We start from the raw sequence: 22,249 nt of genomic DNA, 5'->3' as shown, positions 1-22,249 counted from the left end.
TCAATCTAATATGCCTCACTGATAGTACTATACGATTATTAGATTTTGCTTTTACTATTGCAAACGAGAGTGTAGTCTTTCTGCACATTTTAAGGATTAATGCAAATTTTTCCTTTTGAAAAAGTCAAACTACGTTTTCTTAATTAAAGCTGCGATCTTAAGTCGCTCATTTACGAAATTCATATTTCAATCGATTACCCAGTTTCCAAACACAAACTATACCACCTTCCCTCATCTTTCCTTGTTCTCCTTTTTACAATATATTTAGCAGCTGATGGATAGTGCTAAACTTATCTTCATTAATCAAATTAACGATTGTAAGGACGGCCAAAAACTTCGATTTTTAGGATGCGTGCAATCATATAAGAATGGCATTCTACGGTTGATTGATGGATCAAGCAGCGTGACTTGTGATGTTACAGTAGTTTTACCTGATGTATCTATTCAAAAGCATGAGTGGCTCAACATTGTTGGGAGAAAGCGGCAGGATGGTATTGTGGATGTCTTGTTAATACGATCTGCTGTTGGAATTAATCTTCCGAGATATCGACAAATGGTTTCTGAACGTCAAAAATGTGATTGATGAATATCTTATGTAGTTCTGTTGCACCATGTCATTACAAACTCATTTAAAAATATATAGAAAGTGATCACCTTAAGATACCATAAAGGTACTGAATCGTGTTAATGTCAGTCTTTATAATAATAAATATTTATTAACCTCCAGGTTCAAAGTCGAAAACAAACAATCATGGTTAAAAAAAAAAAGGAACGAATTACATCTGTTCAAATTGCTATATACTCTAATTTGAATGTTTAACTAACAAAGATAAGCGTTACCTTGTGGCATCTATTTATTTTTGTTGAAACTTTTATTACTTTGTAAAAACTTAAGACAAATTACCAGAATTTGTTTTGTCTTTCCAACATGGACATGTAATATGTGGCTTCAACATTCATCAAAGAATCCTCTTCCAAACTATCAGTGACTGTGCGAAAGAAATTAAAGCGAAGACGATTATGATTAATCAGACGCTTCAGCACTGAAAATGAGTGAGGTGCATGAAATTGGGAATACTAAACCAAATTTAGAGATAATCAAGCTATTCGGTTGTAGGTGTTGTGTCTGAATATTGACTGGAATCATGTTCGTGTTTTTCGTCGGCGACTTGAACGATCGTTTTCGTTTGAACAGATGAAGAGGCCTTAGTAGAGATGGTATCCGCACCAAACAGGAAATAGCCAAAGAAGGTGCCACAAAAGAGAAATAAAATTACATAGCCATTATAATACATTGCGAGTAACATTGCGATATACGCGACAATATACTGGACTAGATAAAAGCAGGACCGAAGAAAATGAAGAAAGATTCGAAGGGCCATGCTTGGACCAGAATGAACAGGGGCACCCGAATGACAGCAGGAATTGCTAGCGGGAGAAAATCTACGGACACACCAACGATCGAACTCTCTTTGTCCGCGACGGACCAATTCCAATGCCATCATCATGAAGATAATTCCGAAAATACTACCGACAAACATATGCTTACTGGTGATATGCCAATGTTTGGTAATAAAGCAAGCATCGATAGTATACCAGTTCCAATACATGGATAATTTACAAGAAGAAGCCTTTGCGGTTGTAGTGGTATTAGTCATATTCATGCCAGACATGGATGTTGTGCTGTTGGACATGTTCATTCCAGACATGGATGTTGTACTATTGGTCATGTTCATTCCAGACATGGGTGTCGTACTGTTGGTCATGTTCATTCCAGACATGGATGTATCATTCGACATGTTCATAGCAGCCATAGCGGCTCTAGCAGTCAAAATTTGCAAAGGTGGGAGCAAATTCTCCAATTGAGACAAGCTAGAGTCATCTACAGGGCCTTGGGAATTTTGAGCCATAGATGTTCCTAACTTAATGAGGGAATTACCCAGACTTTGCTTTGCAGCGGAGAAGAAAGACATGACTTCTAGGGAAAAATAAAAAACCAGAAGAGTAGTAAATGAGTTTTAGAAAAAAAGGACGAAAGAGTTAAAAGAAAACTTGAAGATTAGGGAAGACCAGTATCTTACTAACTTTGACAATTATATATTTAGATGAAAAATTTTTGTTCTTAAAAAACAAGAAAACAGAATATATGCAGATGAAAATTAACCCTACGAAACACAATGGAGAAATGAATATCAAAAGGAAGAAAAAGAAAATGAGAGACAAGAAAAGAAAGAAAACACAATTATAAAATGAACGAAATTTCGGCAATCAATGGGCAGAATCTCAACGAATTGAAGAGCAAATTGAATTTATACAGATTTCAAAGAAAATATTCTGTTTCTATATTTTGCTAAAAAAAACCAATTTTTCGACCAATATGAAAAATTACAAGTAAATAAACTGAATTTAAACGATTAAACTAACCAACCCAATGTTCTACCAAAGCCTTTCAGTCAAACAATCGTCTCAAGGTTAAGCGTCCAGGAATGTCTCTATCACACCTTCCTTATATATACCATAACCTACGAAATGAGCGATTATTTCTGTCCCTAAAATCAGCTCTTTTACAGCGCAATAATACCTCGATTGATTTTTTCTTCCAACAAAGTAACATCCAAGTAGCAGATGGAGGTAGAAGAAAAATGCCTCATTTTTTTTCATCAAATGAGTGAATCAGTCGGAATCCAGCATCACAAACAGTGACATTTCCATAATTTTAGCACAAGAAAAACACACACCTAAGATTTAGGTAAGACATCCAACCTTTTTGCATAGAGGAAATGTGACATTTTTTAGCATCAGAACCGTTGAGTGCGCTATCCACTATTAGAAGGTATTGTTTTAACGATACACTATTTACAAAAATAACGGTATGTAAGATACAGCATTTCAGTGCAAGCTCACAATATTGTTAATTTTGAGAAGCAAAAATATGGTCACAGCCAGGTTCGAACTGGCGACATTCGACTTATTAGATCGACATGATAACCGACTACATCATGCGACCACTTTTTGAACAATTGCTTCTTTAATATTTTATATACTCTTTTAGTGAGTAATAGAGATGGAATTTTAAGAAAACAGTATTGATGTTTTTTACAAGAAAGCTTGAGTTTAGAGTGAATGGGTTGGAGTATAAATTTATTAGATTTAACATAGTCTATATCGGATTCTCCCCATTTTGGATTCTCTATTTTTTCAGTTCCCCACAATTGTGAATGCACAGAAATTTTTACCAGTTCTAGTCTCAGGTTTTTTTCTATGCAAACTAATTCACATCATTTTTTCTATTGTATTGAAATGAATTTGATATTTGCAGTGAAAAACAGGTGGCTTGATGACTTTTGATCAGTTAAAACCAACAGGCCGGTGAAAATATGAAAAGACTAGTAAACACATTTGGGAAATACTAGGGCTGTTTTATATATTTATTTTAACCGAAGCTATGCAACAAGAAAATAATTAAACAATTCGTGCTATATTTATTGATTTTCAGAAAGAGAACCTCGAGCTGAAATAAAGGGGAAAAGACCCACAAATCAAAAGATTGGTATTACAATTTCATTCATCTGCTTTATTTTCTTTTTCCTTTTTTAAAAATAAGCATGGTCCTTTCAACTGTCCAATATTCTTTTACACATGCTGCATTATATTTACATGCCATACATAACAATATAAATGTGCTTGAAAAGACAATTGGGGGGTTTTTTTTTCTTAAAGGCACTGAATCCTTCATTACTAATCATTCTCTTCAGAGATGGATCAAGGATTGTTTACTTAACTTTTCCAATAGTGTCAACGCTTGTACCAGTCTGACTATTTAGCTACCAAATAAATAGCTTTATAAATATATTTCTTCTTAAGAGCGAAAATTTAACGTACATTATAGCTGCTTTTTGTTTCAGGTGATTACTACACCTTGATCTCGAGTTTCTACACCTGCCATAGCCCATTTGCATTCCACCTTCACGCAAATGACTTCTGCAATCGAAGAAGAACGGGAAATCCTGGAATCAATATATCCAGAAGAGTTTAAATGTAAGTCAAATATTGTTATTTGTTTATAAATTTTTTCGGAAAGAGTGAGATTTCATAAATGTGCATAATATTTTATTGATTCAAATATTTGCTCTGCAAATTTAATAGACCATCAATTGGAAAATTTATTGATTAACATTAGTTAGGTATAAACGACAGTACATTTGAGATTACTCAACCTATTGATCGTGAAGAATCGAATTGCGATAATCCACGTAAGCCCTTTTTTTTTTAATTTACAACAGTATTTGGTTATGGTCGACTCTCTAACTTATACGATCAATTAGCCTCCTTAATTTTCACGTGTCAGCTCAGTGAAGCTTATCCAGATGAAGTGCCCGACGTTAAAATTACATTCTCTGAACCTCATCCTTGGCTTGGTGAAGAGGAAATAGAGAGACTAAAACAAGTTGTCGCTCAAAATGTATGAACCAGTTAAGATACAATCGAAAAGGGAACAAGAATAGAAGTAGCTGAGGATTGCTTTTGTCCACTAGGAAAGCTCTTTCACTGTTTTATTAAGCATTGATGCATATTTATAATTTCCATCATATAACTAATCATTCATATATAGGCAGAGGAATGCTTAGGAATGGCAATGATATTTTCATTATGTTCTGTTGCTAAGGAGGAGACTAACGCCATTCTTATCGAGCAATCTCAGCGCGAAACACAAGCTATAGAGGAAAGACATCGAAAGGAAGCAGAACAGGAAAATAAAAAATTCCATGGAACGCCAGTAACGGTTGAATCATTTACGGAATGGAAAAAAGGATTTGATGCTTGGCGGAATGAGCAACTAAAATTAGAGCAAGAGTCAAAACTAAAGGAGGCTTTGAGTGCTGCATCTTCGAGTAATGCACGGAAGGCTATATTGGAGAAAAGAATGACAGGAAGAGAATTGTTTGAAAATAATTTGGTCAAGTTGGACGATGTTGAGGGAGAGGCTTAAAGTTGGGTTTAGTTCATCCCGTTACTTTATTGTTGTTTCATCCAAGGTAGGCAGGAACCTTTAAATAAATATAAATAAAATTGGGAAATATAGAAGTTTACTTGAAATCAGGGTTGGGTATTAAATATCTTTTTTGTATACTGCCTGATTTTGTTTTCCATGGCTTTCTTACAATGATTTTCAATCGATGCCGTCTTGCATTCTGCATAACGGTATTAACAATTCATATGTTTTAATATTTATATTATTTTCGTTGTGTAAAGCTAAAAAGCAAGGCTAATGGCAAATATGCCTATATTGTCCTTACACTGTACTGAATCGGTAACAATTGACAAACACGCTTTTATAACATTTTATCAGTGCTTAATTAAATTCAATACATCAATAATTTATTGTTATTTAATTCACCGCTATTTTTGAATAAAGCCAAACTAATTCAAAGAGTATTAATACGTTACTTGTTTCAACAAAGTTTCTTTGCCTCTTACATACAAAAAAATGCTCCACGCCTGCCTACTCGTCTGAGCTTCTCAAAGCTAACCCAGACGGTGAGGTATGGGTAGTACGCTTAAGCGCCATCCATTTTCAGGGCTAGTTCATTCGGCAGTTGAGTTGTTACACACTCCTTAGCGGGTATCTACTTTTAAAACAAACTGCGTATTCGCTAACTAACATTTGCACAACTTAACTTCAAGACTAAAAAAAACTACAAGCTACAGCAACAACATTAAAATGTAAAGAGCACTTAAAAATTGATCAGTCAATTTAATTTCAATCAGTAAGACTAGAAATAAAATATCAAGTGAAATTTTTGTTTATAGTTGCAAAAGCAAGATACAAAAAAAAAGAACAAGAAAAATGAAAAAATAAAAAATTCCAATAAACCCACACATCAACCCTTTATGCCATATCTAATCAAAAGTATATCCCAAATGTGTATTCAAATGTATAGGTTTTAGCTACAAAAGTAATCTTTCAGTACGAAGCGTAGTCTTCAAAACGATTGAAACTTGCAAGCTGTAATAAAAACATAAACAAAAGCTAGAGTAGAAAATAAAAGAGTTTATAAAAACCAAGGTGAAAAAAAAATCAATAGACTCTTAGTAATGTCTTTCAACAAGAGACCGAAAATTTATTCTCTATTTCTTCCTCCTTCTTGACAATAACCGAGTTGTCCAACGAATCAAAAGAGATTTTTGCATGCTCCAACGAAACATCAGCATCGGTATTCGGCATTTTCGAAACAGAAACAGAGTTGGTAAGCTGAGGTGATTCAAGACCCTTTGAAGAGAGTATCTCGGCCATCGTGACGGATTTTGAGAGTACGGGGAATTCTGATTTTACCTCGTCAGACATTCCATCTTCTCCACCAGGGCCCTTACCACGACGACGTCGGGTAATTTTGTTCTTCTTCAAACCAATAGGACGATTGTGGCCATGAAGACGGGCATACAAACCACAAGCGTTACAAACAGTCTGTCCGTGACGATCTTTGCGCCACAACGAAGTTTTCGTAGAAGAGCAATTGGCACACACCAAATTCTCAAGTGCCTTAGATGAGCCTTTGTTTCTAGGAGACAATGGTCTCATAACACCATACTGTTTGTTGTAAAGACCACAAGCATTGCACAAGAAGTTAAGCTTATCTGATGTACGTCTCCATAAAGGCGTTTCAGTGACTCCACAGTTAAAACAGACATGTTCGCGATGTTTCTTTTGTTTCATTACACGTGCTGCCTTACTAGCCTTTTCAGTTTTAACGGCAGCAAGGGGTGTAGAGCCTTTCATTCCCTCTGCTAACGTCGACTTCAGACTGAGAGAAGAAGAGTTAGAGGACAGATTAGGAGTGGAAAATTGGGGCAACTTAAGTGAAGCATCCATGAGTAATGAACGAGCCTTTTCATCTGTTTCAAAGCTTTCAAACGAAAAGAATGGATCAACGGTAGCGATCGAATCGGACAAGCTAGGAACTGAGCCCAAGAACTCAGATTGGGATAGCAAAGCAGAAGACGAACCAGTCAAGGATGAGCTCGATTCGGAGAGCTTCGAGGGAGACGTGGAATCGTTCAGCTCCCTTTTAACAGGCGACTGAGGTGACATGAAGCCCAGATTGCTTAGCTTGCATCCATAGTTGGTGGGATAAGATATGGAAGCAAACGCACGCTGACAATCACCATCAGAGGCAGGGAAAAGAGGGGCTTGACTTTCATCGAAACCAAACTCGGAATCAAGAGCACCAGGGAATGGTGTATCGATTAATGCCGAGCTTGGCGTTGGGATGCAGGGAGTCTGTACATAAGAGAAAGGGGGTGTGGGTTCTGACGTCTTACTGGAAGACAAGGCAGCAATGTCAATATGAGAGTTCGACAGTATGGTAGACTTTAGCAATCCGGAATCACCGAGTTGCGCAGACTCTAAATCAGAACATTGCCTTTGATTGTCGAAATCCATGCTGTCAAGAAGAGACCAACGAGCAGAGGGGTTGGTTTGCAATTTCTGATTATTCTCCGTAGAGTTAAAAGCCAAGGGATAATCAGAAAGCAGTTGCAACATTGAAACCGAATCAAAATCAACATCTCCCTTGCCTGGCGCATTGGCGAAAAGGGCATCCTTATGAAGATCAATGGGAAGATTTGCGATATCGGATAATGCTGTATCAGCGGGGGAAGTGAAAGTAGGGTCAAATTCGGAAAATTGACCGTCAAACGACCCTTCAGTCATAGCCGAAGTAGGGAAAGAGGGCTGACCAAAGGGGAAACAAAATTCAGTAGTATCGTTGTAATTCATGATAACAAAATAATTGGATTTGCTATAAACACACAGACACAAAGATAATTATAAAAAAAAATAGAAAAACAAGGGAGAGAAACGAAATTATAATACCGAATTCAATCACACGCGAGTAATATGTTAGTCACACACAGACAAAAAGTAATAAATGTTTAATGTTGACTTTGTAAAAAAATAAGAAGCATAATGCACTTTGGGGATAGTTAAAAAAAACAATAGACCCGACCAAACGATGTAGAGATTCTAAAGACTCTAAATGTTACAACCAGAGGAAAAGAAAGATATTTGACCGAAATGAGTAAATAATAAAGGATTATTCCAACGAAATTAACTTGCGAGTTACATCATATTGGAGAATTATAAAAAAGAGATAAAAGGAAGACGATTAAAATAAGAGAGAAAATTATTTAATCAACCACAATAGTAGAAAAGATTAACCGAAAAATACTAAAAAGATATTCGATAAACAAAGAGATAGGAGAAAAATTTTGGTAGAGGGATAGAAAACCTAAAGCAAAATTAAGAAGATAAAAAAAATGAGGTGAAAAACAACCTACGATAAATTCTCAATGAGACAACATTTTGAATGATTTAGGAGAAAAAGACTTAACGACGACACGAGGACGAACGAAGCATGCTTTGTAAACGTAATATTGGGGGTGGAAACAAAAGATCCGAAACAACAAAAACAACCAGTATATTCGATTTCAACAAGGAAGTAAAATCAACTTAAAAAAACGAGGACTTTATAGATAATTTAACACATCTTGGGAAAAATTAAATCTGAAAAGTAACTAGAAAACTGAGGTATGTAAAAAAAAATATGTCAACACTAAATGGAGTAGAAGACAAAAAAATAGAGATTTAAAAGCTTAAAATAAATGTAATAGACGATTTACGAGATCAGGATGTTAACGCTGTACTAGTAAAATTGTGTGGTAGTTGTGGTGTTGTTGGTTGTTAGTAAGTTTGGTGTAGTGGTAAAATAAAAAAGGAAAAGAAAAAAACCGGCGGCGCAACGAGCTCTTAAATAGGAAGAACGTGACAAGAAAGCCACTACGTAGTCAACATTCATGCAGCTATTATGGACAGGTACGGCAACTTTTGATTGGTAGAGAGAGGAGGCATAATAGTAGGGACAGCGCCTTATCAGAGGGCTTATCGAACGATCGGGGTGACATCGGCCCCAAAGCTTATCGCATCTAAGTCGCTTTGTAAGTGGTGGGAAAAACATTAGATAGCCAATCAAAGATTGCAAAGACTTGAAAGCAACACCCAGGCCAGCACGCAATGAACCATCGTTCAAGTGCATTAAAGTATATAGCGAAAGAGAATGGAATGCAGTAAAATCAACCGGCTGTGGAAGTGAGTAGCGCCGATATCGCTATATAGGAAGTGTGGGGGTGTATATATAAAATGGGGGCGAAAGGGTTACTATAGAGACAAATAGACACGAGGTAACTAAGTAAGTAGGTAGGAGAAAAGCGAATTAACAATTTGAACTTGATAATAAAATAGTTGTGTATTTCTCAGTCAATTTAGAATCAATTGAGGAGAAAACTACATGATCATAGAAGGGAAAGAAGGAACACAGCGAAAGAAAGAAGCGTTAAACAATAGGAATGGTTCTTTTTGAACCGATTGTTTATAGAAATAATAAAATGAATGTTATGATGTGAATGTATGAGTGGAATGTGGATGTGAATATGAATATGAATATGAATATAAAAGAAGATGTAATTAAAAAGTAGGATTTGGAATTTTTCACAACAAAAACTCGATTAACTGTAAATGTCGAGTCCTATTGTTGGTTAAAAAGAAAATTACTTAAAAGTCCTTTTGTAATAAATTCTACTCTTAAAAATTAAAACTGTTTATGCCTTATTATTACACATGTGTCCGACATGCCTTGCCTGTCCAAAATGCCTTGTCTACTATACTTTTCTATACTCAGTCTAACGCATTTACTTTCTCTGCCTGCAACCTTTCTGACCCGCTATAACGATAGTGACTGTATTCGTTTAAGCTTAGTTTCCGTGTTCCATCATCAATTGTTAAGCTTATTTCCGCAAATACACTCGCTCTCGCTATTTAAAGAATTTTCGGATTTTTTCGGTCTGCGCAGTAGCGACTATGAAGGCAGCAGAAGTACATTCCTACCGGAGAATGAGTTCCGTTGGTATTACACACGGAAGGCAAGTGACAAGGCTAGTGAAGGATGATCGATTGATCCTATTTCTCGGGTTGTAAAGGCCCCAAAAATAGAGTGTTACAAGAAAGTAATGGGCCTTGCTTTGTGCGTATTTTTGTTATTCAACATGAGTTTGCTATAGCATGAATTTTCTCTGAAATGCGCATACTAAATTGCAAAACTTGTTTGATAAAAGTGCAATACACTTATCATAACGATGTTGATGAGTAAATGAATGTTGCGCATCACTTGACAGTAGCAAAGTGCAATTATTGGTTTGCGCAACGTTGTTTTGTTCATTTCGCCAACTTTGCTTATTCACACCGGTTCTATGTTCAGGCATTTTGTTGGTCGTTGGTTACTAGAGGAAAAACTGTTGTTGTTGATACAAACAGAACCCAATTGTCCTTCAACCCAATCGTTTCTCAATGTTTACATGGTCAAGGTTTGTAGTGGAATAAATGGAATGGGCTGGGATGAAAGGAAATTAGCACGTGGAAGTGTAAACACATGATTTTTCAGCAATCCCGCTAATGTGATAGGCTTGGGTGAGAAGATGAAAGAGAAATAAAAGAAATAATCGTTCATCAATTCGTTCAACAGTTATAAAACAACCCGACCAGATAAAGTATTTGAAAGATTGGAGTCATTCAAGAAAGCGTAAGGATTCGAGATTGGAATCGTTGGAGAGATAGAAAACAAAAAAAAGTTTTGCTAAGCAACCATTGTATAAAATTTGAAAAAGAATTTTCCTTTGCTTTTTGTTTTTTTCACTTAGTACAAGTAAACAATCTCTTCCATTGAACCAAATCGTCCATCCTTTGTCAGCACGACCCTTTGCATCCCTCTCTATCCCTATAACGATAATCTTTCACTACGCTGTCCTTGTCTAGGATTTCTGTTGCTGCTAATCCTCGCTAAACATGCAATAGTATTAAAAGTTGTTGAATGACATCGTTATTTTACACAACGAATCATAGCGAGATCATCGCTGCTCATTGTCGTAAGCAGGCCAGGTGTGTTCATATTATAATTGTATCGGGTAAATGCAGCCCATGTAAACAAAAGAAATACGCTTAAAAGGGATTAGCTAGAAGAGAAAAAACCACCAGAACTAAAAACCAATAAAATAAAATAAAAAATCATTGTTTTTCTATTTCTTTCAGTTTCACCTTCTCGTTACTTCCTATCGCCTACTATCCATCTACCCACTGCCCACCTACCAATCTTCGGTCGGCCTCGTCTTCACCCACTTGTTTTTGTTTCATTCCCCCTGCATACACCCCATTTTTTTTATTCAATCTTTCTTTTCCTTTTCTTTTCTTATTTTTGGCTGTTTATTGCTGCTGTTTCCATTCCATCATCTGCTGGCTCTTTCTTTGTTTACATGTGCTATACTGATTGCTTCTTTGTCTTGCCTGATCTCCAGTACCACATCATTTCTTTCTTTTTACATCTCTTTTCTTCCTAAACCCATTTGTATGCAGCTCATGAAGTATTTCCTTTTTCCTTCATTATTCATTCATTACATGAAATAAAGTGCTCGTTTACCTGCTTTTCAATTCATTTGCTGATTTGATTTGCGCTTCTTTTTTATTTTTCACTATGACCCCACCGTCCTCGTCTTCTCATTTCCCTTCCCCTTCTAGCGCCAACAATGATTTTCATTCCTTAAGCCTTGAAGCGCATGGCTCCTTGTCCGACAAATTCATTTCTCAGTTTCGCTTAAACTACACAATTATACCCATTGCGCAAAAATCTAATATCTCTTTACCCTTCCTAACTTTGTCTCCATGCTCCTTCACCATCTGTTCTCTGCGAGCCCGTTTACATTCTCTGCATGGCCCATCCACAGTTTTTTTAAAGCGTGAAACTTCCCAAATTAGCGCTCGCGTAAATGACGAAAACGGTTTTACTGCATCTCCCAGTTTTTTTAGTGTTGATTGCTTCGACGAATTATTTCCTACTCTGTCGACTACCGATGAGCAACCAAAGGAACCATCTATTATTTCCATTTCCAGTAGTTCTTCTGACCCTAGTTCCTCCCCTCCTCCTTCTTCCTCCCTTTTAAAAACTCCCGACAATGATTTTTGTGCTCGGCCAGAAACGTTTGTAAAATCAGATACCGCCGATATAAAGCTACAAATACATCAGAATAATCTCGTTTTAACATTCCTGGATACAACGACTGTCTCGAAAGTAAACATCGTGCTAGAAATTCACATCCCAGTGCTTCGTGACTTTGTGACGTTTGAACAGTATATTCCTTTAATGTTTTTACCGTCACCATTTGAGACGATTCTTTCTTTTGATAATCTAAAATCGGACAGTCCCTCTTCTGACTTACATTTAGGTTGGGATCATACTGTTTCCAAAGAGTCAATGTCACAATCTATTGCTGAAGTCCTAAATCCTTACAACAAAGGTGTTTCTCGCTCTTTGAATGACGCTACTAACATGGAGACTTATCACTGGTCCCCTTTTCCTCCTCAATTTTCAACCTTTAATGATAATGCTCTTCGCCTTCGCATATACTACAAACCGAAATCTTGGCTTCCCAAAAATTCTAGTTGCTCGCTATCTGTAGACGTGAAAGCTACTTTGCTTGAGACTACCCCCCCATCATGCGAAGTATCCTATAATCTACTACTAACGTGTCGCTCCTCTAACCGTTTTCGCCTTTTTCCAGCTTCTACTCCTAACAGTAATGGTTTATGTCGAAACGACTCAAAGTGTCGGTTTTTAATGATACTTCCGGAAACCATTATTAAATCTCCTTCTTCTTTTATTGGTGATTCATATAATATTGCAAACATTGATCCACCAAGTATGTAACTTTTTTCCTCCTTTTCGCTATCAAACTACTAACACTTTTCCCGATAGGCTCTATGAACGTTCAATCGTCAGAATTTCGTGTAGGTGAAGTGCAGTCTTTTACTACAAACACATCATCCTTCGCATTCACATTCAAGGAAATTGTACAGTTGGGCTCCAAAGCTTCTGTACCCATGATTTTGTTCCCCGCCCCTTCTAACTATAAGCTAACGATAGAAAAACCTCCTTTCCCATGCGATTTAACAATACCTCATACTGCTATAAATGACTCTTGGCTTCCTATGAAGTTGAAAGAGACGAATGCAATTTCTTACTACAGAAAAACATGTTCCTCATGCAAGTATCCTTTCCAATTCTTTATTAATAAACTACCATTCTACCAAAGTCCCTCACTACCCTTGAGTGCTACTTATGTTTGGATTGCTTCTGCTCTTTTGTCAGTTCAGCCTGGGAACGGCTCCTTTAACATAATGCTTAGCCTGAAATTTGTTTCCTCAATGAAACCGGGAACTGAGCTGTTAACTATTAAACAACCAAAGTCTTCACTTTTAAACTGGGGGCTAGTTAATGGCTATCCTAAAACTGAAGGAAGAATTGTTCTTCTTCCTCGCAACGACATTGTACTAATTCAAGCTGATCAACCTACTTCGGTTTTTGATTTATGTTGGACTATTAAACCAACCTATGAAAAAAGCTCAAACTTTTCTTGCTTACAACTGCCAATTCCAGTTTTAAATACACCCATACTAACGCCAGTGACCATTAATATACAATCTACCACTTATTATCTAATTGGATATGCCAATCAAAATTCTAAAAAAACTCTAGATCAACCCACTAGCTTATTAGTACTCGGCTGCAAAGCTAAAAACGTTTCTGAACTAATACTATCTTATCTACCGGAAAAACCTATACCTGATGGTGCACCTATTGTAACTAATGTCGTTGAAACTAATAAAACCAATGAAGCACCTTCGAGTTTTCGAAAGTGTTTGCAGCAATTCCTAGTGTTTCTGACTTTTACGGGGATGACACTTTTTATACTTTATCAACTAACATTTCCTTATGGTGTCGCTAAAGACAACAGTTCATTTATTGATACTCCACTGCCTCATAGTTGTGAAATGGAAAAGAGTTTAAATGTATTACAGCATAAAGTTTTGCAACTGCAGGCAGTGAATATGAAATTACATGATTACTATGAAAAAGAACCAACTGAAATTTACAAAACCGTATCGGTTACTAGCACTCAAATAATGCCAGCTGTTACAAAAATGTCATCATTCGAACTTGAAAGGGAGCAATTTCATAAGGCATTTGGATTTTTACGGCTAAATAGGAAGAAAGATGACAATGCCAACTAAACATTAATTTTTTCAATCATCAGCACACTTTTTTAATCGTACATACAAAATGCAAATCTTTTGATTAAATTGAAATTTTTTATTAATGAATGTGTTGTTGCAAAACGACTTGGATTAACAAATCGAAAATTTTCTCATTTCATTACATTAGGCACTACTCACATTTTCTACATTTTGGGTACTCCACCAAACGTAACGTTGTCTGAAAGTACGAAGTTTAAATTGTACAATTAATTCCACAATATATTAAATATGGGTAAATCAAAGAAAGCAAAAGCTAAAAGAGCTGATTTTAATGTAAAATTGTTGTCGGAAATAGCTGTATTAACTGATTTTTTAGAAACAAAAACTCAAGGTGGGAAAATCAAAAAATGCACCAAATAATTTTACCGATACCTCATTCAGAACAAAAAGTATGAACAAAAGGAATTTTTATTCAAATAACTAACCTAAACATCTAGCGCTCGTACTTCCAACACAGGCAGCTTTAGAAAAGGAGGATTTCAATACAACAGCTAAGGATCAGGCGTACTTTGCACATCTTTTAGGAATGTTAAAGCATCATAATGCCAATCAACGGCAGGGTAAGAGAAATTTTCTATTAACTTATGCATCTTTTGCTAACATGTTAAAGAGACGTTGGAAAAGCTTACACAATATGTTTTATCTCATACAAGCATTTTGACGACGTCGACAGCGCTGCTGTTAAAGTTAACATCGCCTTTGATACTTGATGAATCCTCATCGGTACGAGATTGTCTATATCGATTTCTTGAAAAATTTATATATATAATGGGGCCAGAATTGCTGGAACCGAACATTGGAATGATATTTCTCTACACACACTCAGGGATGACTCATATTACTCCTTCAATACGGAATGACTCTACAAAGTTTCTCTCCTTACTCATCAATGCTTGTAAAGATCGGCTAAGTTCCTCTGCAATTTCGTTACAGTGGAAGAAAACATTAGAGTGCTTTACAAACCTTCTCGGGTGGAACTCAGAGAGTGCCTCTGTGAAGAGAACAACTAGCTTTTCAAAGAAGTCTTCCGCTAACATGATAAGACACCTAACTGTATGTAACGATTTTTTACAATTGGGTTTGAACCCTAAGTTACAAGCAAAAAATCAACAATCATCCGTTCATTTAAAGTATCCCTATTTGCAACAATGCATTGTAATACATCCGAAATACGAGGCGTTTAGATCTCCTTGTTCATTTGCATATTTGTCGCTATTCAATCCAAATAAACACGATCTTGTCGATAACCCTACTTTCCGTTGGCAGACAATATATCCTTTAATACCTGGAATTATAGAATTCATTAGAAACTCGTGGTCTGACGCTTGCCCAGTTGTTAAAGATGGATCCAACTCTCCGTCTGCTTCAAAAGTTTGTAGAACGGTTTTATCGATGCTTGGATTGTTTACTGAACAAGTTTTCAGTGTAGCTGATGAACCCAACAATCATAGGAAGAAAATATCTCAAGTTTTAAGAAAAATAAATAGGGACATAGAGTTGATAAATATCAATTATGGAACAGATTCCGAATGGAGAGGTGTATTGAAAGGATACGATAAATTGCGCGAGCGTGCAGTGGAATTGGATGCATTGGAGAACCCGGGTAAATGAAACTGACTCTATATGTTTCGTTTTAAATGGGTCCTCGCATTGTTTTAATTTAAGAATTTGGTTTGAGGGGTTATTTATGTTAAGTGGTATAAACAAAATTGATATTAACGCATAAATAAAATTAATTAAATAGTAGGGTGTATCCCCCCTAATTGATTCACCATAATAATTGCTGCAGTATACAAGTCTGAAACATTCTCAGTAATAGCCCCACCAATGAATTGTTTATTTGCAAGTTTCCACGGAGCCGTTTCTCCTGCGCGTATACTGTTATTATATTTGAACTGAGACTGCATGTACACACTTTGTATACTTAGACTGAAACAGGATTCTATAGGTTTGCTTTCCTTGGATCTGTCGAGACAAACGAAGGCTTCTTTGGAATTAATAGATGACGGGCTAATGTCATAGCTCTTAACTTTTGAACATTTTAATATAAATTCTAGAGAGTGAGGGAGTAAATTTTTGTTAAAAGGTACAGAGTTTTCATTAATTCTTGTGACCGAATGAATTATTACTCTGTCTTCCATATTTCCAAAGACTAACAGTAAATCCTTATTTACGTTTCTAGTCAACTGATTAGTCGAAGCTTTCAGAAATTGACATACCTAAATCTAATACTTTTGGAGAACTCTGTAAGTATCGCATCATTTAAAGGGACTTTCGTTTCGATACGTAGACGGGAATCCCATAAGCTATAAGTCATGATTAGTTGTTTTTTTCCTTAAAAACATTCATAACATACGCTAAAGGAAAATTGATAGTGCAAGTAGAAGATTGCTTAGAATCTTTATAAAACGCAAACTGATCTAACTTTGAAGAACAAATCATCGAAAAAAATACAGTGGAATCCTCTGTCTTGTTTCTCTTATCATCTGTAAATAATAAACTTCCCTTGAAAACAAAGTAATTCTTTGAATCTAATACTTCATGCTCTATTAAAGGATAAGTATACTCAGTACGTCCAAACAAAATTTTCACAGGAGTATTCAATAATGAATCGATATTCGAAACTGATTTGGTAATGCTTTATAAAAAGGTTAATATAACATATGAAGACTCAACCTACCAGTCTGCAAAATATGATCGGGGAAGATTCAAATCCTTATATATATTCATAAAACCATGTGAACAAGCCGACACATCTGATGAGATATTTGGATATAGTATGACGCCAAACCTGTTGGATTAATATTTATTCAAAAATAAACGCATACTCTAAATTCAATTCAATTTCACCTGAAAAGGATTGAAGTACATGCAAGCTAAACAAAGTGTTAGACTTATGTTTACATATTTAGTCAATACCACAGACCTTCTAGATAACCATCTGTGCAATGATTTCAAATTCATGTTGTCAATCTCTTCGTGATTAATGTATTTTTCAGAGCATACTATTTTTGGTTGAAATAAGTATAAGCTTCCCACACCGTAGCTTGATACCGGATTGGAAGACATTAGAATTGTATAATAGTTGTCACCAAGGTCGTCCATTTTCTCATCTTGTAAACGTAAAAACTTCATGTCAATTGAAGGAGTTAAGCTGCCAGATTTTGGAGTGGAACAATCTGATCCTTTGTCAAGCTCTAAACATTCTACACTTAATAGGTTTTTAGACTTTGAATCGTCGAAATCCAATTTTGCGCAATTTTGTCGCAAAGATTTATGAACATCATTAGCGTTAACTTCATTAAATTCATTTGAATTGACCAATTGAAAAGTCTGAGACTGTTTAGTTATTGCTTCGTCAACAGTATTACCATCCGAAGAAACAGAATATCTAGTAACCAGCTCTTCTTCAGGTTCCAATGGTAAAGTATTGCTCGTAGGTCGAGGAGGAAGCTGAAATTTGAACCGAGGAGGCTGCTTGCTATTAGACTTATTAATTGAATGCTCAATTGCAGTTGTTTTATCTTGGAAATGGGTCAAAGATGAAGTTCCTAAAATTTGCTTATCAATCGTGGGTAATTTATTCAACTTGTTCATAATCATTTCTTCAAAATTTGACGGATTATTCTGGTTAACAACAGGATCAACTGCTCTCCTTCCTTGATGAATTGAATTATCAGATAATTCGGTTGACGAAGAATGAAAATTTGACGGCTTTTGTAAGACTGGGATCGACAAATTGGATGAAGTTTTATTTAACTCGTAAAATCTGTGCGCTGGTTTCGGAGAAGAGAAGTTTAAAGAAACACCTGCAAATATTTTACATCCTATCAGCTTTATATCATCAGAAAATATTTTAAAATTATCATTACAGGGAGGGGTTTTGGAAGGATTTTTAGCAAAAACTGGTACCAACTCATAAGAATCACCATCATGTTTATTTCTCAATAATCTCATAGTATAAAAAGATCCAAGGATATTGAAAACGCTTTTGAAAATAGATGTCGTATGCATAGCTGTGTATAAAATCTCGTTTTCAAATTTTAATTTTAGAAATTTCAGTTGGCAGGGTGCAATCTTTCCTGCATAAACAAGAGTTTCTTCAGGATATTCATAGACTTTCTGGGACACTAAATTCTCTATATGCTTCATTTTCTCCAACATAGCATTAATGTCCTGATCGTTATTGGCTAATACAACTATTTTCTAGTCAAAAGTTAGGATGGTAGAAGTATCTTCACAAATACATACATTATCTTTTAAAGAAGCCTTGTATTTTGTGTTGGTAGCATGCGCAAACTCCTTGAGCAAATCATTATTGTCGGGAAGGTAAAATAATCGCTTGAAACTCCCGTTGTAAACAGTAGGCGAATAAATGACCTGTTTAAAATTTCCTTCCCATTCAAAAGGAGTAATGATTTTAGGTTTTATCAAGCAAGGAATATAAAAATCGGAGGATGTCGGTTTCTTGCCCACTTTAGACTTAACAATGTCCTCATTTTCTTTTATTTTCACATCTTCAATACCGTATCCTAAGTCTAAGTACCTTTGAAAATTCAATAAAGTAGTAAAATCATAATGCAATTGCCCGAATGGATGAATATCTAGGCGTGGTTTCTTGTAAACAGTTGATTCGCGCTTCAACTTTTGAACTATTTCCTCAAAACTAGCATGTTAATTAATATTTAAAATAATATTTAGGATGAACGCATGGAACTTACAGACTAAACGCTTCTCTTTTGTGTTCCTCGTACACTATGACTTTGAATTGCTGAATTATTAGCGTCAATAGCTAGGATATATAAAATACCTGAGATGAAGAAGAGTAAGAAATTTTTACTTTTCCATTATATTCAGAACTATATCATCAGTAATAGTCCATTTGCGCAAAACCATACTTTATACAATTTGTGAAGGAGGATATAAATTCAGCATTTAAAAGCAACGCTGTATCGATATAAAATTTAAAAAATCCTAATATTAGCAAAAGAATGATACACATTGACTTACCAGATTGATTGTTTGCAGATACTTTACCCATCACTCATTTCATCGAGCTTACAGATGGTACATGCTATATGCAGCTTCAGAATATAAGTGAAGTAATATGAATTCATTAGGAATATAAAGCTTTATGAATTATCAGAAGAAAAGAAAAATAATTAAATCTATAGTTCCTTGTATGTAGGTATTATAATTGTGATAAAATTAATGTTAACGTACTTACAATCGAGAGCTGAGTATTTGAATTATAAGCTGTAATGATTCATTAAAGGTTAGAAACACTGTAAACTAAAAAATAAAACTAAGACAATTGTTAAGAAACGTATTTTGTTTAGCGGACACTCATTTGTAAATAAAAATGTGTTGTCTTATCAACTAACTTAATGCCTCCCAAAGCTAGGAAATCATTAACCAATAAATATCTGAACGTAAAGTAGAAGCTTCAAAGTTATTTCTATAGCCCCAACATTTCTAGTAGAGTCAATAAAATCCTTAAACCAGGAAATAAGGCACCCTCTCCTCCAATTAAGTATTAGTCATTATTTCAAAAGCAGATGATGAGATGCAATAGGAGTTCATGAACATCATTCCCTCTCAATTTCTACGAAAAGTTTTTTAATCATCAGAAATAGTTTTTTCGAATAATTGGCTTCTGATTTCGTCCTCCAATGACGCTTCCTGATTGTCATTGTTTAAAGAAGGAAATGAAACCCCTCTGAGAAGAGAATTAATTTTAGCTACCATGGTGTTCGTACTGTTGAGGGTTGATATCAATTCAGGGTTTTTCTTCCACATATTCGTATGTATTGAAGAAGGCCCATCTTCAAAAGGTTCCAACATTTTTTCGATTTGCTCAAGTTCAGAGCGCTCCTGTTCTAATTCTGACAACGTTGTTAATAGACCAAGTAACTCTCCCGTAAGACGATTGAACTTCTCTTGCTCCTCATCCTTTTCGACAGGTCGGGATTCTTTTTGAAAAGGCCATGGATGGGGAAGTGATTTTACACTGTCTAAATTGCTTAAATCAATTTCTCCATAAAATAATGGATTTAAAAAGGTAATGTCCTCAATAGCGCTATTTTGTTCATATAACTTTCGTATTTGAGCGGCAACATGCTGAGTTGCTTGATGTGAATAATTTAGCTTTGCATGCTTTTGGATACGAAGTTGCAATCCTGTTTTGGTTAATAATAATATTTTGAACTTTTTATTTGTAGGAGAAATCCAGACAAAAGCATGGAACACGTACGTTGGAATACAGTTTCAACGACTGATTCTGAAAGCTGACCGGATTTTAAAGGAAGTTTCCAATCCTTTGGAGGGCGCATAGGTCGGTTCAACAGCCGTATCTGTCGTTCCATGAATGATTTTTTATGTTCGTAAATATCCATTTAGGAAGTAAATTTGATTTAAATCAAGATTATCAGGATTAAAATAAAAACAGTTGAATACTGATCGAAAAACAAGTCAATATGGTATTGAAATTAACAAAGCAAGTTCACGCAAAGGCAACAAACTAACAGCGACTTTTGAGCATATAGACGTCTTCAGTGTAAGCACTTCCAAAATTAATTACTTAACAAAAAAAGACCAAATCAATCAGACCTTGGCTGATGGTTGATTAATGACAAATTTTGAGAAAGTTACAGGAGACTAAAGAAGTCGAAAAGTCGAGCGACTAAATAGAATACTTTGAATGATGTTAAAATGAAGATTTTATGTACATAATCATTAAGCTAGCTCCTTAGAAAGGACTCGTCTAATGCGAGTTAAAAAATTAGTGCATATATCAGTTCTAAGATATAGCGAAGAGAGTAATATTCTATGAAGGATGAACCCTAGAGTATAGTGTATTGTGAAGTTGACCTAGGATATACCATTAATATTGAATAGCATTAAACATATTTATTTATCCTTAAAACTAATAGCTTACAAAAAAATTCAGATTTACAAACAAGCACCCAGAATTGGTACATATACTCTACGGTGGTAAAACGTAAACGAAAGCTTGGTTTTTACAATGTAGTACCATTTAGGTTATTTCGAGCTAGTTGAGAAACAAAAACAAATGATGGTTTCCAAAATATAATGATAAAATATTCTCATAGGTTCACTAGCTAGATGGCAAGCCAAGAGTGGGACAAGTAGCTTTTGTAAAACATCATGAAGCTAGCAATCTAATCGTAGCTGTCAAATTGCAGATTCAAGTGTCAAGTAAATCAATATGTCCGGCTCTGTGTTACACTTCCATGCTCCTTCAACTATACACACTCGTTACTTTACAAATACAAAAATTATCTGTCTGTATTTCTCTTTACATAATTCATGTTTACGAACACGCAGCTCTACAACTGTTACTTTCACTACCAAATTTAGATATCTTGAAAAAACCTAGGTTTTTATGCGAATGTACAACGTTAGTCCAAACAAAGAAATTATTGAATAAGATAGAAGTGAAACCATCCATTGAACCCGCCTTTTTGCATCTCTTTACTTAAGAGGAATGAAACGAGAACTATGAGTGGCACCAATACCGGGACGACCGTGCTTAGTAGGCTTGTAAGTGATAGAGAACTCACCCAAGTAGTGACCAATCATTTCAGGACGAATCTCAACTTGGTTGAAGAGCTTACCGTTGTAAATACCAACGACAGAACCGACCATCTCGGGAAGGATGATCATGTTACGCAAATGGGTCTTAACAGTGGCGGGCTTCTCATTAAGAGGAGCTTCAGTCTTAGCCTTGCGGAGCTTACGGATGAAGCGAGAGGCATTGGGTCCAAGACCACGAAGCATACGACGACGAGCACGGGCATGGAACAAATCAACCAATTGCTCAGCAGAGAGATCCAAAAGCTGCTCAAGCTCAACACCACGGTAAGCAAAAGTACGGAAACTTCTCTTCTTTCTCAGTTCGGCAACGCGAACGGCTTCATCATGTTCTTCGGCCATGCTGTGTATTGGATTTTATGCCGTAGTTGGTGATGGTCAAACGTATCTTTTCTAGTGTTTCCTGCTACAAGTTTTGGTCACTATAAACAGTCACGTAAA

General features: G+C 35.7%; 9 protein-coding genes, 14 long non-coding RNA genes and 1 other non-coding gene across 24 annotated transcripts; 10 read left to right on the top strand and 14 right to left on the bottom strand.

The window, feature by feature from the left end:
• Positions 1 to 112: 112 nt before the first annotated feature.
• SPOM_SPNCRNA.7043 lies at positions 113 to 622 on the bottom strand. The gene has a single exon (NR_196384.1). It is a non-coding gene; the product is annotated as a non-coding RNA (long non-coding RNA).
• ten1 (telomere cap complex subunit Ten1) lies at positions 214 to 583 on the top strand (the record flags this gene model as incomplete). The annotated part of the gene is made up of 1 exon (NM_001355895.2): positions 214 to 583. The coding sequence occupies exon 1, from the start codon at positions 275 to 277 to the stop codon at positions 581 to 583; it is 309 nt and encodes a 102-aa protein (NP_001343093.1). The 5' UTR covers positions 214 to 274.
• A 448-nt stretch (positions 623 to 1,070) lies between the features above and the next one.
• On the bottom strand, positions 1,071 to 1,973 carry ctr4 (Cu(2+) transporter complex subunit Ctr4; the record flags this gene model as incomplete). Its single annotated transcript, NM_001022959.3, has 1 exon — positions 1,071 to 1,973. The coding sequence occupies one exon, from the start codon at positions 1,971 to 1,973 to the stop codon at positions 1,104 to 1,106; it is 870 nt and encodes a 289-aa protein (NP_587968.1). The 3' UTR covers positions 1,071 to 1,103.
• An 804-nt stretch (positions 1,974 to 2,777) lies between these two features.
• Positions 2,778 to 3,213, top strand: SPOM_SPNCRNA.7042. Its single transcript, NR_196383.1, has one exon. It is a non-coding gene; the product is annotated as a non-coding RNA (long non-coding RNA).
• On the bottom strand, positions 2,934 to 3,007 carry SPOM_SPCTRNAILE.09. Its single transcript has one exon. It is a non-coding gene; the product is annotated as a tRNA-Ile (tRNA).
• SPOM_SPNCRNA.7041 lies at positions 3,123 to 3,388 on the bottom strand. The gene has a single exon (NR_196382.1). It is a non-coding gene; the product is annotated as a non-coding RNA (long non-coding RNA).
• A 558-nt stretch (positions 3,389 to 3,946) lies between these two features.
• On the top strand, positions 3,947 to 5,345 carry gir2 (RWD domain-containing protein). Its single transcript, NM_001022958.3, has 4 exons — positions 3,947 to 4,038; positions 4,185 to 4,253; positions 4,326 to 4,462; positions 4,613 to 5,345. The coding sequence occupies exons 1-4, from the start codon at positions 3,975 to 3,977 to the stop codon at positions 4,988 to 4,990; spliced, it is 648 nt and encodes a 215-aa protein (NP_587967.1). The 5' UTR covers positions 3,947 to 3,974; the 3' UTR covers positions 4,991 to 5,345.
• On the bottom strand, positions 3,956 to 5,265 carry SPOM_SPNCRNA.1160. The gene has a single exon (NR_150015.1). It is a non-coding gene; the product is annotated as a non-coding RNA (long non-coding RNA).
• A 378-nt stretch (positions 5,346 to 5,723) lies between the features above and the next one.
• On the bottom strand, positions 5,724 to 8,742 carry fil1 (zf-GATA type transcription factor). Its single transcript, NM_001022957.3, has one exon. The coding sequence runs from the start codon at positions 7,775 to 7,777 to the stop codon at positions 6,104 to 6,106; it is 1,674 nt and encodes a 557-aa protein (NP_587966.1). The 5' UTR covers positions 7,778 to 8,742; the 3' UTR covers positions 5,724 to 6,103.
• A 19-nt stretch (positions 8,743 to 8,761) lies between these two features.
• Positions 8,762 to 9,414, top strand: SPOM_SPNCRNA.7040. The gene has a single exon (NR_196381.1). It is a non-coding gene; the product is annotated as a non-coding RNA (long non-coding RNA).
• Positions 9,185 to 9,417, bottom strand: SPOM_SPNCRNA.7039. The gene has a single exon (NR_196380.1). It is a non-coding gene; the product is annotated as a non-coding RNA (long non-coding RNA).
• A 159-nt stretch (positions 9,418 to 9,576) lies between these two features.
• SPOM_SPNCRNA.7038 lies at positions 9,577 to 12,687 on the bottom strand. Its single transcript, NR_196379.1, has one exon. It is a non-coding gene; the product is annotated as a non-coding RNA (long non-coding RNA).
• Positions 11,577 to 14,356, top strand: mug4 (the record flags this gene model as incomplete). The annotated part of the gene is made up of 2 exons (NM_001022956.3): positions 11,577 to 12,798; positions 12,855 to 14,356. The coding sequence occupies 2 exons, from the start codon at positions 11,577 to 11,579 to the stop codon at positions 14,168 to 14,170; spliced, it is 2,538 nt and encodes an 845-aa protein (NP_587965.1). The 3' UTR covers positions 14,171 to 14,356.
• SPOM_SPNCRNA.7037 lies at positions 13,144 to 13,682 on the bottom strand. The gene has a single exon (NR_196378.1). It is a non-coding gene; the product is annotated as a non-coding RNA (long non-coding RNA).
• On the top strand, positions 14,347 to 15,949 carry ipi1 (rRNA processing protein Ipi1). Its single transcript, NM_001022955.4, has 4 exons — positions 14,347 to 14,467; positions 14,511 to 14,583; positions 14,632 to 14,754; positions 14,805 to 15,949. The coding sequence occupies exons 1-4, from the start codon at positions 14,423 to 14,425 to the stop codon at positions 15,803 to 15,805; spliced, it is 1,242 nt and encodes a 413-aa protein (NP_587964.2). The 5' UTR covers positions 14,347 to 14,422; the 3' UTR covers positions 15,806 to 15,949.
• On the bottom strand, positions 14,600 to 14,944 carry SPOM_SPNCRNA.7036. The gene has a single exon (NR_196377.1). It is a non-coding gene; the product is annotated as a non-coding RNA (long non-coding RNA).
• Positions 15,889 to 19,274, bottom strand: ers1 (RNA-silencing factor Ers1). The gene is made up of 11 exons (NM_001022954.3): positions 19,205 to 19,274; positions 19,093 to 19,168; positions 19,005 to 19,053; positions 18,916 to 18,965; positions 18,446 to 18,860; positions 17,121 to 18,400; positions 17,023 to 17,070; positions 16,875 to 16,985; positions 16,551 to 16,832; positions 16,414 to 16,500; positions 15,889 to 16,372 (listed from the first exon to the last, which is right to left on the bottom strand). Exons 1-11 carry the CDS (start codon positions 19,233 to 19,235, stop codon positions 15,931 to 15,933), a joined length of 2,871 nt encoding a protein of 956 aa, NP_587963.1. The 5' UTR covers positions 19,236 to 19,274; the 3' UTR covers positions 15,889 to 15,930.
• SPOM_SPNCRNA.7035 lies at positions 16,816 to 17,071 on the top strand. The gene has a single exon (NR_196376.1). It is a non-coding gene; the product is annotated as a non-coding RNA (long non-coding RNA).
• SPOM_SPNCRNA.7034 lies at positions 17,222 to 17,698 on the top strand. Its single transcript, NR_196375.1, has one exon. It is a non-coding gene; the product is annotated as a non-coding RNA (long non-coding RNA).
• SPOM_SPNCRNA.7033 lies at positions 18,893 to 19,258 on the top strand. Its single transcript, NR_196374.1, has one exon. It is a non-coding gene; the product is annotated as a non-coding RNA (long non-coding RNA).
• A 163-nt stretch (positions 19,275 to 19,437) lies between the features above and the next one.
• On the bottom strand, positions 19,438 to 21,014 carry fta4. Its single transcript, NM_001022953.3, has 2 exons — positions 20,448 to 21,014; positions 19,438 to 20,373 (listed from the first exon to the last, which is right to left on the bottom strand). Exons 1-2 carry the CDS (start codon positions 20,587 to 20,589, stop codon positions 19,814 to 19,816), a joined length of 702 nt encoding a protein of 233 aa, NP_587962.1. The 5' UTR covers positions 20,590 to 21,014; the 3' UTR covers positions 19,438 to 19,813.
• Positions 19,588 to 20,928, top strand: SPOM_SPNCRNA.7032. Its single transcript, NR_196373.1, has one exon. It is a non-coding gene; the product is annotated as a non-coding RNA (long non-coding RNA).
• A 124-nt stretch (positions 21,015 to 21,138) lies between the features above and the next one.
• On the bottom strand, positions 21,139 to 21,344 carry SPOM_SPNCRNA.7031. Its single transcript, NR_196372.1, has one exon. It is a non-coding gene; the product is annotated as a non-coding RNA (long non-coding RNA).
• Positions 21,345 to 21,502: 158 nt separating this feature from the next.
• rps1501 (40S ribosomal protein uS19) lies at positions 21,503 to 22,188 on the bottom strand. The gene has a single exon (NM_001022952.3). The coding sequence runs from the start codon at positions 22,148 to 22,150 to the stop codon at positions 21,689 to 21,691; it is 462 nt and encodes a 153-aa protein (NP_587961.1). The 5' UTR covers positions 22,151 to 22,188; the 3' UTR covers positions 21,503 to 21,688.
• Positions 22,189 to 22,249: the final 61 nt, after the last annotated feature.

Source organism: Schizosaccharomyces pombe, assembly GCF_000002945.2.
Source record: "Schizosaccharomyces pombe strain 972h- genome assembly, chromosome: III".
Classification (NCBI taxonomy): Eukaryota; Fungi; Ascomycota; class Schizosaccharomycetes; order Schizosaccharomycetales; family Schizosaccharomycetaceae; genus Schizosaccharomyces; species Schizosaccharomyces pombe.
Note: the sequence above shows the minus strand (reverse complement) of the source record. Positions and strands in the feature narration are given on the sequence as shown.